Here is a 13,302-nt window from a genome sequence, read left to right on the forward strand (position 1 = left end):
ATAAAGGTTTCTAGCACACCAACACATGTTAGCATCTGTAAAATTGAAGGCAGTTGTTTGATAAGTGGGACACACCCTCTGTTCCACGCCTGATTGAAAACATGTTGTTGATCACTCTTCTTTACTTCCTTGTGCTTTTAGTTCGAGATCCTTTTACATCCCGATTTTAATTCCTCATTTCTCAGGTTTCACCATGAATATAAGAAGCTTCCTTTCACTGTTATTTATTCTGCTGTTTTATTCAAGAGCTGGTAAGTAACATTATATCAAACCTTCATTTATCTTTTAAGTTTGTGTTTAAAAACAGAACAATGGTAAGACAGACAGAGCCAAACCATTGCTACAACGTACAATGAGAATCCAGCTTATTATTGAAGAGACAAAGAAAAGGACATAAATGAATGCAAATTTCTACATTTTTTAAAATATTGTTGGCTTCATTTTATAGATGCTCTTTTTGGTCCTAGTGCCATCTACTTTACTTCTACTACAATCATTTATTCTATGTGTTTATGCTTTGTCAGATTGCATAATCATGCCTTTTTCCTTATGTAGTTTTCCAGATGTTTTTGAGTAAACATTTAAGACGAAATGAACATCAGGAATACTTATACAGTAAATGTATGTATGTATGTACTGTATGTACTGTATGTATGTATGTATGTATGTATGTATGTATGTATGTATGTATGTATGTATGTATGTATGTATGTATGTATGTATGTATGTATGTATGTGTATGTATGTATGTATGTATGTATGTATGTGTGTGTGTGTGTGTGTATGTATGTATGTATGTATGTATGTATGTCTGTATGTATGTATGTATGTATGTATGTATGTATGTATGTATGTATGTATGTGTGTGTGTGTGTGTGTATGTATGTATGTATGTATGTATGTATGTATGTATGTATGTATGTATGTATGTATGTATGTATGTATGTATGTATGTATGTATGTATGTATGTATGTATGTATGTATGTATGTGTGTGTATGTATGTATGTATGTATGTATGTATGTATGTATGTATGTATGTATGTATGTATGTATGTATGTATGTATGTATGTATGTATTTATGTATGTATGTATGTATGTATTTATATATGTATGTTTGTATGTATTTATATACACATACAACATACTTACTTGTTTTTGTATTCTAGAGTGAGAATCACAACCTGACAAATTCCAAGAACCTCCTCCCTGCCAAACAGGTTAGTCTGCTGTTTCCCGTCAACATTAAAATAACAAGGAACCTCTATAACCAGTGCTTCCTATAGCTTCCGAATTCATTGATGCATGTTTAACCAAGGATTCAATTACAGTCTTCCATTTCTTTATTTTGCACACAATCTCTTCATCTGAGAGTCGCAATGATGAAGATCTGCAGCCAAGACATGAAGCGCTCAGCTCTCATACTCCTGATGATCAACAGCTTCTGTGCCTTTTCACAAAGTAAGAATGAGTTTCAGACTTATTACTTTATTATATTGCTCACTTCTGTAGAGAATGCAAGAAAGACAGACACAAACCAAATGCTGTATTTATTCACAATTAGATGTCTATATCAATATTTCTGTAATTGTCCTCATTTCCCTTTTTGTTGTTTTTCAGTTCCTCATGACACTATCTATGTTGTTGGCTGCTTTGAAAACGGGACATCTGAAGTACATTTTGAATTAGATTCTGAGGAGATGGTGTACATGGATTTTGACAAATCTGATATAGTTTACACTGTGCCCAGAATTTTTGTGGATGATCCAAGCAAAATGTTTGATCATATGAATGTATTCACTAATGCTAATAAAGGCAAGAAGATGTGTGCAGCATTGCTTCAATACTTCAAAATTGAGGTTAAAAATCCCCCAGAAGAAAAAGGTAAGTTAATCTCAACATTTGTCTCTGTAGTGACATGATTGTTTAGATTCTGATGAAGGTTTTAAACTATCTTTTGACCCCTAAAGACCCCCCTGAGAGCGTCCTCTACCCTGCAGAAGAAGTTGAGTTTGGACGTGAAAACAGCCTCATCTGCTTTGTGAATAATTTCTACCCACCTGAGGTCAGAGTCATGTGGACCAGGAATGGTGTTCAGGTGTCAGAGGGGGTGTCACTCAGCCGATATTTCCCCAATAAAGATCAAACCTTCCACCAGTTTTCTACCCTGACGTTCACACCGAGGGAGGGGGACATTTACAGCTGCACTGTGGAGCACTCAGCCCTGGACATGCCTCAAACAACAATCTGGGGTGATGGCAATATCCAATGAAGCCACCTAAATATCAAAACAATACCATTATTTTCTCTGAAATACTTATTTGTGTCTCTAACGGTACATTTTATGTCACGCTCCCCTACAGAACCTGTCATCAGTCATCGCAGTCTGGGAGCAGATGTTTACTGTGGAGTGGGCCTGACTCTGGGCTTGTTGGGAGTCGCAGCCGGAACATTTTTAATGGTTAAGGGACACCATGGACACTAATTTCTCTGCTTTAGAGAGATTACACATAAAATTATGATTACACATACTATACATTACATACAAATGATAATCTAGCAGTGTAGCATTTCCTGCTGTAAAATGTCCTCAACACACACAAAGAAGCAATAGAGTTCATGAACTGTGGGTGTCATTTACATATTTGAATACACTGTACATATGCCAGATTATATTTAACTTTGAAGAGAGACTTTCTCACTTTTGAAAGGTGATACAACAGACTTCCTCATACTGAATTCATGAGCAATAAGAGAAAGCCTCACTGTGTCTGGTATGACCAATAGCTGTTGTTGGTTGGCTAACAACACACTTTAAATAGAGAGATATATGTGTACATGATATCACTGAATGTCAACAAGTGTTTTTGTTGTTGTTTCAGATTCAAAACAAGCTGCTGGTCTGAATAAATTACATTTCTTTATGATTCATTTCTTGTTTTTTCTCTTTTTGCCTTCTTATTACATTGTTGGTTATTCAAACATTACCATGTGACATGCTGTCAGTATGGTTACCTGCTGTTTGTAACTTTAAGAATAAGATATTTATTTTCTCTAATAAAACAAAAACATTGTGATAAACTGCATTAAGTTGTTTTGAGGTGCATTAATACAAAAACTGTGTGAACTGATACAACTTTAAGTACTACATTTCAGAGGCAAATATTGCCTATTATATTGTTTACTCCACATTCTGACGGTAACATTTAATTGACACAAAAACAATATGCAAGGTGTAAAGGTAGTTTAAACTAAGATTAAAACTCATGCTCCTATACATCATTTAAGATTAACATGAACCTTTATGGATCAGCCTAGGGGGAAATTCAGATGTTATTTATTTTTGAATACACACACACAGTACAAATACACACATGCATTACAATACAGGTAAAGGTGCACACATGCACATGCATTATAGAGAGGTGCCAAAGCGAAGAGGCCAAATTCAAGTTTGTTATTCTGAAACAGACTTGTGTGACATAAAAAGGCCAATGCAATGCGTCACACACCCTTTGTACCACACCTGTTTAAAAAAAATGTGGTCGAGCAATCTGCCTAACTTCCTCATGTTTTAGTTCTACATTGATACCCGTCGGCTCTTACATTTTCACTTCTCTCAACATGGGTATGAAGTGCTCGTTTTCACTGCTGTTTCTGATCCTTTTTTTTTCAAGAGCTGGTGAGTTACATTAAAATAGCTGACATTTACTTTTCTAGTTGCTACAACATACAGTACATTAACATCTGTGGCATATTATTGGGGTGTGCAATGCTTTATTCTACATTTTCGTAATACTTGTTGGCTTTGTGTTACAGATGCTCTTTTTGGTCATGGTTTGCTCCACTGCCAGTTTACTTCACCTGATGACGTTGTTTATTTGGAACAAATCTTCTTCAATAAAGTGCTACAAATCCAATACAACAGCACTTTGGGGAAGTATACCGGCTACACAGAGAAAACAAAAGAGATTGCAGAAGGCCTCAACAAAAATCCAAAATTTATAAAAGAAGAAAAAAAAAATGAACTGAAATGCAAGAACCACATCGCATTGTTTTTTGATGTATTTTTAAAACCAGGTGATTGTGTGTATTGAAACTCTGTTAATGCTTTAAATTACATATTGCATAATTATTTCGTAATTATGGGGTTTAAAGGACACCTATCATGCTATATTTAAATGATATATTGTAGGGCCATACCTATATAAGGTATATTTATACGTTTCTGTTTTCAAAATACCAAACAGATCATGCATTTTAGCCATGCCTCATTTCGCTCTATTTGCTGTTCTCCAGCCCTGTTTTTGCAGGGGGCTGATTCTGTGAGCTGCAGCTGACCACGCCCCCCTGCAGGAGAGGGGAGCGTGCTCTGATCAAGTCAGAAGAGGGGGAGAAAAATAGATCTATATATATTATTATAGGCCTATAGAGTCGTTATTCATTTGTTTTAAAGCTCAATAAATAACAAAGAAGACCTTTGACCGGCACTTTTCTAATTTTGTCTGGAAGATTTAAACTTTAACGGACATCTTGACCGGCGAAAGAAAACCTAACTGAAACTCTGCCGCACGGTCCCCTCGTTCCTTGGAAGAGGCGGAGAGGTGGGTGTTTGTCATCTGCTGGTGGACTAACCGGAGAGAATTATGGCGCGTTTCCACTACAGCGCGGAGCACGGTTTAAGAGGGCTGTGACGTCAGCGGCCCGTTTTTGGTTGCGTTTCCACTTGGCCTAGTACCGGCCGGCGGGTCCTAATTCACAGTTTTTTCTGGCCTCATAAAATCGTGGGTCTAGGGCCAGAGACAACGAGGCTGAGTCGGGCTGAGTATGCTAAACTAGAGAGAGAATCGCTGGCAAGGGGGCTACAACTACAACAAGATGGACATATTTGACCGTGATTTAATTGTAATACACGTTTCAAAATGATGCCGAAGTAACAACATACTGATACCGGTTAGTAAAAACCATGAATTAATGCTTTGACAAGTCTGCAGACAGATGGCAGGCGAAAAACCTTTTAAAATGCGTGTTTTCTAAATGGAGATTGGCTAAGCTAACGCAGTATATGCTCCGACCGTCCACACTCACAACAACGGCCTATACAGACATAAATAAAGCAGCGACTGTATTCGCCATGACACAGGCAGTCTGTGGTTTGTACTTGTTTAACTTTTGTCTAGTTTCTGAACATATATGAGGAGCTGTGAGCTCTGAGTGCTAACAGCTAACGGCTGTGTTGTTTTTCTGGGGTTCTCATTGAAGATGACGTCACGGCTCCGCCTACACTGCGTTACTATAGATACTACCCCAGTTCCTAAACTGTAATGGAAATGCGCCATAAAGTGAGCCAGTCCTAACGAGGCCTAGCCATACCGAGCGAGGCCGAGCGAGGCCGTGTAGTGGAAATGCGCCATTACAGTGCTTGCCTCGACGGGGAGGGATTGCATTGAATTACAGCAGCGGGAGCAAACGCTTGCCTCGGGGAGGGAGAAAAAAAGCCACAGCGGAGAATAAACAGAAGGGGAACCATGGCAACCATGCGCGGGAAGTCTTCTTCGCTGCTTTTGTGGCAGACTACAGCGCCACTTACAGGCCTGGCATATGTACTACAGCGTCTCCAGCGCTTTCGAGCGGCAATGGCCGGCCGTGGCCCAACCCAACATTCCCCTGATAGGTGGAGAGTTGGCCCAATAGCCGTAGCGCCACCGTCCTGACGTCAGGACAGTGTTCAAATCTGGATCAGTTTTGATCAGATCCGTTGCAGCCCCTTTTTTTAGAGATTTGGGTATGGAGGAAAATAGAGAGGGTTGTGTTTTCTGACACTTGGTGAGTTCCCTGGAACACCGGGGACACATATTCATGTATAAAAGACGTACAAAAGTGCATTTTGCATGATAGGTCCCCTTTAAGTAACAGACTTTTAATCATATTTCTGTGAAAAGTACATAGAAAATACTAAATATACCCACTGTAATATTTTGTTTTAAACAAAATATATCCAGAGAATTACTTGTGCAAACATTGAAGAGTTGTTGTTTCATGCCAATTTGTTTCGTCTATTGACCTCCATTTGGAGCCCTCTGTCAGGGTAAGGTCAGTGGAAGCAGCGAGCAGCCGACACCCAGGCATGCTCGTCTGCAGTGTGCACTACTTCTTTCCCAAACCAATCCGAGTGACTTGGCTGAGGAACGGAAAGGAGGTGACATCTGATGTGACGTCCACTGAGAAACTGTCCAATGGGGATTGGCATTATCAGATCCACTCCTACCTGGAGTTCACACCTGTACCTGGAGAGAAAATCACCTGCATGGTGGAGCACGCCCACTTCATGAAGCCCAAGCTTTGCGAGTGGGGTAGGAAAAGTGACAGCTTGTTTTGAGTTAAATGTTATCAAGCCACATTTGTATTGATTAGAGTTATAGTAGAATAATTTGTGCTAAATGTGTTTTCAGATCCGAGAACTGACCGAGAGTCAGAGAACAACAAGATTGCTGTCGGGACAGCGGGGCTGCTGCTGGGTCTGGTGTTTTTTGTTGCTGGGCTGATTTACTACAAGAAGAAAACTTATGGTGAGAGACACATACACTTTACCAAATTCTACCATCTTATCTCAAGACTATCAAGACACAAACATACAGTCTGTCACAAACTGTCTGGTTTCCTGTTTTATTTTGGTCACCCCCTGAGTTACGTTTGAGGCTACGTTTGTTTTTACGGCTTGTCCCTGTGTTTTCCCTCCTGTTTGATTACCTTTCTGTTTTGCCTTCCCTCTTGTGTCCTGTCCTTGTGATTAGTCTTGCATGTATTTAAGGTCTGGTTTGTTGTCAGTTGTTGTCAGATCCTGTTCATTGTTCAATTGTGAGGTTTGTTCTGTTTTTGTATTTAGAGATTTTCAACTTATTTTTCTTTGTCTTACCCTGCTTACCTGAAATTAAAGTTTTTTTGCTTTTCAAACCTTGTGCGTCGTGCTTTTGGGTCCACCTTGCTCTGCTTTCAATCGTGACAGTCTGCTTTTGATGAAACTGTTTAAAGATTGTATCACTGTTGTCTGAAGTCATAGACTCTCTGTTAATAATTTTGTCAAAAGATCTATTGTTTCATTCTTTAGATAACAAAAAGCAACACAACCAGTGATTTATTTGTCACATCCAAAATCAATAAGAGTTAAAGTAGCATTTTAAGTTTTGACATGAGCCTCTAAGGCTTTGCTTAAAACAACATTAGTGGGACTCAAACTCAACTACAAGTATGTGTGACTTTGTTTTTCTTTTTGTTTCTTATTCTAGGACGAGAGTTGGTGCCAACTAATTCTATTTAAAGCAACCTTGCATTGAACTTGGAGGAAATGTTTTCAAATCTATACTTTTACAGTTCACATTTATGTGGGCTCCTTTAAGAATGAAAAGGTTTGAATGAACCCTGAAATAAGGAGTTCAGGTGATGAGCAAAAAGAATGTGAAAAGACAGTGCATTTTTAATTTTGTATTATGAATTAAATTAAATGACCTTTTCTTTTATACATAAAAAATCTATACACAAAACTGTAGTTCTGGCTTTTACAAATGTTGTTTTGTAAGCCAAGGCATGTTAATGGGCCAGGCCACAATCTGATCTGATAACCTTTTTGTACTGAATGATTATATACAATCAGTCATATATTGTCTGATTCATGTATGCTCTATAAATCATTTTTCCTGTGTTTTGCTTTAAAAACTAAATAAATCTTTAACCAAAAGAGAACATCTGTACTTTATTATTTCTTGAAGACAAACTTTTCCAGACATGCCTCCACGGTGGACAAAATACCAACATCTGATATTTTTAGAGTAGTAAGTTGGCCCTGAAGCTCAAAATACAACATTTTGCAGAACAAACTGGCATTAAAGCCATAGATATACATACAAACACATGAGAAAAATATCAAGCTCTGTTTCTATCTATGATCTCCAGCAGTGTAAAGTAATTAGTAAGTGGATTTACTCACTGTACTTAAGTACAATTCTGATAGACTTGTATATTACTTGAGTTCAAATTGATGCTGTATTTCTACCCAACTACAATTCAGAGTTAAATCATATACTTTTACTCCACTACATTTATTAAATATATTTGGTTATTTTGCAGAATTGTGAACATCACTTAAATAATAGGCTACTTTAGTGACACCTGCACTATACAAAGTAATTCAAGTTAGCTGCACCTTTACCAGCTTTGATAACACATTAATGCATCAATAACTAAAATCAAAATATGTAATATATTATTCTGAAATGGGCCAATTTGCATAATGAGTACTTTTGCTTTTAGTACTTTAAGTGTAAGTGTATAAGCGTCTGTGAGCATTAGGAAAAGCGCTATACAAATCCCATGTATCATTATTATTATATTATTATATTTGAATGCTAATACTTTTGTACTGTTACTTGAATTACATTTCAAATGCAGGACTTTTATTTCGAACAGAGTATTCCTACACTCTGGTATTTCTACTTTTACTTAAGTACACGATCTGAATACTTATCCTACCTATTTTGTACGACTAACAAACCTGTTGTCTGTAAAACAACATTCTGGGCTTAAAATCTCCACGTCACAATTCTCTCTTTATGCGCATGCGCTCTGAGGAATAATGAGTCGATTTGGGATCTATTTTATTTTCATCTTCTTATTATTTAAAAGCCCGAGTTTAATCCTATTCTTATGTTTCGCCGCTTATGTTTACATTCATTACAGAACGCGATAAAAGAAAAATATGGAAAAAGAGGGTACCATTTGACGTAAAATGATGATAGCTCGTTATCTACATTGTTACATAAACTGTAGCCTACGTAGGCTATCATGCTATATCTCCGGTTTCCTTTCAGTTCACACCAGTCATGGGATGTCTTGTCCTTGAGGCTGCAGTGGCGTCAGTCTGCAGTGATGGACTGTGCTGTTCCCTGCTCGGAGGTCGTCCCAGAAAACATCAGCAAAACACCGGAGCGGTTACGTTACCGAGCCGCGATAAGACGCAGACATGCTTGATAAGAGACTGGTATAAACACACACAGACAGAGGATGTCTGCACACAGCCTGCGCTACCGACCAGAGGGAAGCACTCAGAAACACAACTGGTAAGATTTTAAGACTTATAGGTCACTGTCTGTTTTTGCTGACTTGCAGACGTGGGAAAAGTACCCAGATGTTGTACCAGAGTACAACATCTGCAACTTGCAAGTAAGTCCTGCATTCAAAATGTTACTCAGGTAAAATAATAAAAGTATTAGGATCAAAATATACTTAAAGTACCAAAAGTAAAGGTAGGCTACTTTTTATGCAAATCATACATTTCAAAATAATATATATTATATGTTTTGATTATAATTATTGATTCATTCATGTGTTACAAAGCTGGTAAAGGTGGATCTTATTTAAATTACTTTATTTACTGCAGGGTAACTTGTGAGTTTACGTCCAGGTGTAACTAACGTCTTATTTAAGTGTTGATTTTATATCACATCATTAATCCAAATCAGTAACTAAAGGTACACATAAATGTATTGGAGTAAAAGTACACAATTTACCTCTGAATTGTAGTGGAGTACAAAGTAGCATAAAATGGAAAATACTCAAGTACAAGTATCTCAAAATTGTACTCAAGCATAGTACTTGTAAAATGTACTTCCCACCTCTGCTGACTTGCTTTAACAGGTGAAATAATCAGATTATTCTTTAACTGTGTGCAGATTTTTCACATTACGTTGATAATCTACCAATTTTGATTCCTACCTTTTTTCTTTCTTATTCATTCTTGCCTTCCTCACAGTGTTTGAACGTTGGCTACATTTGCTTTCAGTTCTTCAGGACAACATTCAGGTTATTTATATAAAGGAGTATTTTATTTCAACGGCCAATTTATGCTCTACCTGTTATGGAAATGCTAAATTTGATACACGTTTAATGCAAAATAAGTAAATTACAGCACCAACATACCATTTCTAGAATTAGTTTAGCCTGGGCCAACAGCAATGTTAAGGTAATACATGACAATGCATCAGTTATAATTAAACAATAGTATAACATCTGTATAACTCTGACAGAGTATCTATTGAACAAACTTTTCATGAGCTCAGCACAAGGGCCCTGTTTTCAGCTTTGTGATGATTCATTTTCCAGCTGATCCCCGGAAAAACTGTAATCTAAAAAGTTGTTAGATACATTTAGTGGAACTAGGCTAACAAGTACAGTATTAACCTCTAAGATGTAGTGGAGAAAAAGTATAAAGTTGCATAAAAGGCACATACTGAAGTAAAGTACAAGTACCTAGGATGTGTGCTAAAGTACTTCATTTACTCATTTACATTTTCTCAGTTAATGTACTATTTATAATCCACCACTATACGGCTACAAGGTGAATAACATTTATCATTTAGGAACATGGAGCTTTAATCTTTCTAGGCACTTACCCAAAAACAAACTGTTAACTGAACTAAGTAAATAATTGTTTCCAGTGTTTAAACTACATTTTGTTTCTGTCTGTCTCCTCCACAGCTCTTCTCTGAGGCTGTTTGTACCGATGGGTGTCTCACTGTCAGTGTGGCTGTACAGCAGGGCAGACGACAGCCCTCCCTCCTCTTCATCAGCTTTCCCTCCGCTGGCTGTCTCCATATCCTCTCGCCTCGCCGTCACTCTGAACTCCTCTCCAGTTGCTCCAGGAGACAGCCGCTCACGCTGGAGCTCAACCCACTGCTCTCCTTCCTTCCTGCTGTCTGCCTGCAAACAGGAAGTGACACGTTCACCTGTTGAGCTGAGCACTGACGGGGTGAGGGCGGAGATGGGGGTGAAGAGTGGGCTTCATGTCTGGGAAGTGCTGTGGAGTCCCAACAAGAGAGGGAGTCATGCTGTCATCGGCATCTCCAGGCAGAGCTGCCCTCTGAGGGCCCCGGGGTACGACGTGCTGATTGGCCGGGATCCACAGTCCTGGGGCTGGGAACTCAAAACCAATCAGCTCTGGCATGCTGGACAGAGTCTGGACCTCTACCCAGGGAAGAGGAAGCGGAAGCGGTTCCACCCTGAGGCCGTGGAGGATTTTAGGACAATGTCTTCCACTTCGTCACACAAAAAGATGGCACAGACTCTTCTACCCATCCCTGAGCGTGTCCTGCTGGTGCTTGACGCCGATGCAGGGACTCTGGGATTTGTTGTTGATGGCAGCTTCCTCGGCGAAGCTTTCAAAGACCTTCCTCGTGGAGTAGAGCTGTTTCCAGCCGTGAGCAGCGTGAGAGGTGGAGCCAGAATACGACTACGATACCTGAACGGTGCCACACGTGAGTAGCGCAGCTTTCAGCTTAACTCTATTAGCCACTAGTCAGAACATTTTTTATGACAATAACATGTAGGATAAAATGGGATGACACAACATACATATATGAAAAAGGGGAATGTGTGTAAAAGTAGGATAAGTGACAACATCTATCCAACATTGTAGCATAAAAATAAGGATAAGGAAAAGGATGTGTGTGTGTGTGAGTGATTATTATAGAATACAACAGTATTGCACATAGGATAAGTAGCAGAAGTTATGTTGATGCATTCTTATGTAAACAGTCAACAGTGCAAACAAGTTTCAATTTACATTACATTACATGTCATTTGTTAGACGCTTTTATCCAAAGTGACTTACATACATTCAGTACTGTGGACAATCCCCACAGGAGCAATTTGGGGTGAAGTGTCTTGCCCAGGGACACAACGACATGCTGACTGCAGTGGGACTCGAACTTGCTACCCCCTGATTCGAAGTCCAGCACTCTATCCACTTAGCCACAGCCGCCCAATTTACAAAGATCTGCTTTAGTTAGAACTTTAAACAAAACACCTAAACTACTTTTTTTTTGCTCTCTCTTTCCCAGGTGATCCCCCTGCTCTGATGGCTTTATGTGGACTGTCAATTCGTCAGTATTTAGGGCAAAAGAGGCAGAATGAAATGAACAAACTTCCTCTACCGCCTCGTCTCCAGCACTACCTGCTTTCTAATCAATAATGTATACTTGTACATGAACAAACACAAACAATATGAAACATTTGGTCAGTCACTTTAATGTTCCAATATGTTCCACTCGTATTACAGCCAGAAAAACGTATTTATTATTTATTTTATTTATTACAATTGAATATATTGTGAGGATTTTCTTGCAGATGTTACTTTTTCATATAAAATAAATTTGACATTGTCATTGTCATAATTGCTTTTTTACAGTTTCAATCCTTTTCCATTTTGTGTTGTTTTGTGGTATGGAATTTTCCCTCTTTTAGAAAAAATCAATCACATTCAGTAATAAGAAGAAATCTTCATTGTTATTATGAAGAAACTGCAGTAATGAGGGTCCAACAAACATTAAGCGACCGAAAACCTTCCCCTGCATTAATCATGAATATAATTCTGCTTTCACTGACTGAAAACCTGCTTGGTGGATCATACAGGTGGAAGAGATGATAGAAAATGGTACTGATAATACAATTGTATCGACACCAGTACATTTGAGATACATCAAACACACTAATGATGCTAGATGTTAGTTTATTATTTTATTCACTGTTAAAGGTCCCATGACATGCTTTTCCGGTTATTACCCGTCCCCTTGTGTTTTATGTAGCTTTTTCTGCATGTAAACGGTCTGCAAAGTCACAAACCCTCAAAGTACACCCTGTAGCGAGTACAACTCTAACACAGAAAATACGTGTCTATGCTGCCCCAGAACGCCTCGTTGGAGATTTCTCTTTTTCCATTGTTTTCTTCCTGGGTACAGTGACGTAACGGTCATAGTGACGTAACGGTCATAGTGACTTAACGGTCATAGTGACGTCAAACACGCACTCACTCAGCCTTATCTTTTCTCAGCCACGGCTCCGCGGATCTCCGCAGGCTGTGAGAGTGTGTGCTCAGGCTGAGTTCCGCGGTGCCTCGCTGTCTCGCAGACCCCACGCAGCAACCAGGAAACGACACCAGTAATCCAGCTCACACTGTCCGCTCCTCGAGCCTCAAAGGGCGGAGCAGCGAGCCTGGCAACGTCCCGCCAACACGGCACCCAGACCCCACGCAGCATTCTCATCTGTTGTCATTTTCTGGTTGCTAACAAACGCCATTGTAAGTTTACAATTTCACATAAACACTGGAAAACCATGAAAATCTTAAATCTCTGAATTAATATACAAAAGCCTGACAGCCAGCTCAGCTGCTACGATGCCCATAAATATAAATGTACTTTTTATTTATAACATTACATTACATTTAATTTAGCTGATGCTTTTATCCAAAGCGAC

General features: G+C 38.8%; 3 protein-coding genes across 4 annotated transcripts; all 3 read left to right on the forward strand.

Moving 5' to 3' along the window:
• The first annotated feature begins 113 nt into the window (after positions 1–113).
• LOC117480268 (H-2 class II histocompatibility antigen, A-U alpha chain-like) lies at positions 114–2,931 on the forward strand. Of its 2 annotated transcripts, none has more exons than XM_034127537.1 (7): positions 114–251; positions 556–621; positions 1,170–1,220; positions 1,332–1,461; positions 1,621–1,884; positions 1,971–2,258; positions 2,364–2,931. In XM_034127537.1, the coding sequence occupies exons 2-7, from the start codon at positions 592–594 to the stop codon at positions 2,483–2,485; spliced, it is 885 nt and encodes a 294-aa protein (XP_033983428.1). In that variant the 5' UTR covers positions 114–251; positions 556–591; the 3' UTR covers positions 2,486–2,931. The 2 variants fall into 2 exon arrangements, with proteins under 2 accessions (XP_033983428.1, XP_033983429.1); XM_034127538.1 differs by having other exon boundaries at positions 115–251; positions 1,971–2,252.
• A 658-nt stretch (positions 2,932–3,589) lies between these two features.
• Positions 3,590–7,740, forward strand: LOC117480269 (H-2 class II histocompatibility antigen, E-S beta chain-like). The gene is made up of 5 exons (XM_034127539.1): positions 3,590–3,682; positions 3,820–4,080; positions 6,063–6,353; positions 6,453–6,569; positions 7,287–7,740. Exons 1-5 carry the CDS (start codon positions 3,625–3,627, stop codon positions 7,316–7,318), a joined length of 759 nt encoding a protein of 252 aa, XP_033983430.1. The 5' UTR covers positions 3,590–3,624; the 3' UTR covers positions 7,319–7,740.
• A 905-nt stretch (positions 7,741–8,645) lies between these two features.
• On the forward strand, positions 8,646–12,171 carry LOC117480267 (SPRY domain-containing SOCS box protein 1). Its single transcript, XM_034127536.1, has 3 exons — positions 8,646–9,113; positions 10,531–11,306; positions 11,892–12,171. Exons 1-3 carry the CDS (start codon positions 9,058–9,060, stop codon positions 12,020–12,022), a joined length of 963 nt encoding a protein of 320 aa, XP_033983427.1. The 5' UTR covers positions 8,646–9,057; the 3' UTR covers positions 12,023–12,171.
• The last annotated feature ends 1,131 nt before the right edge of the window (positions 12,172–13,302 follow it).

Source organism: Trematomus bernacchii, unplaced genomic scaffold, assembly GCF_902827165.1.
Source record: "Trematomus bernacchii unplaced genomic scaffold, fTreBer1.1, whole genome shotgun sequence".
NCBI classification, from domain to species: domain Eukaryota; kingdom Metazoa; phylum Chordata; class Actinopteri; order Perciformes; family Nototheniidae; genus Trematomus; species Trematomus bernacchii.

Coding starts and splice junctions, on each gene's coding strand:
- LOC117480268 (XM_034127537.1), top strand. CDS start 592: ATGAACATCAGGAATACTTATACAGTAAAT. Junction 622..1,169: donor GGAATACTTATACAGTAAAT/GTATGTATGTAT, acceptor TTTGTATTCTAG/AGTGAGAATCACAACCTGAC. Junction 1,221..1,331: donor ACCTCCTCCCTGCCAAACAG/GTTAGTCTGCTG, acceptor ATTCAATTACAG/TCTTCCATTTCTTTATTTTG.
- LOC117480269 (XM_034127539.1), top strand. CDS start 3,625: ATGGGTATGAAGTGCTCGTTTTCACTGCTGTTTCTGATCCTTTTTTTT. Junction 3,683..3,819: donor CCTTTTTTTTTCAAGAGCTG/GTGAGTTACATT, acceptor TTTGTGTTACAG/ATGCTCTTTTTGGTCATGGT. Junction 6,354..6,452: donor GCCCAAGCTTTGCGAGTGGG/GTAGGAAAAGTG, acceptor ATGTGTTTTCAG/ATCCGAGAACTGACCGAGAG.
- LOC117480267 (XM_034127536.1), top strand. CDS start 9,058: ATGTCTGCACACAGCCTGCGCTACCGACCAGAGGGAAGCACTCAGAAA. Junction 9,114..10,530: donor AGCACTCAGAAACACAACTG/GTAAGATTTTAA, acceptor TCTCCTCCACAG/CTCTTCTCTGAGGCTGTTTG. Junction 11,307..11,891: donor ATACCTGAACGGTGCCACAC/GTGAGTAGCGCA, acceptor TCTCTTTCCCAG/GTGATCCCCCTGCTCTGATG.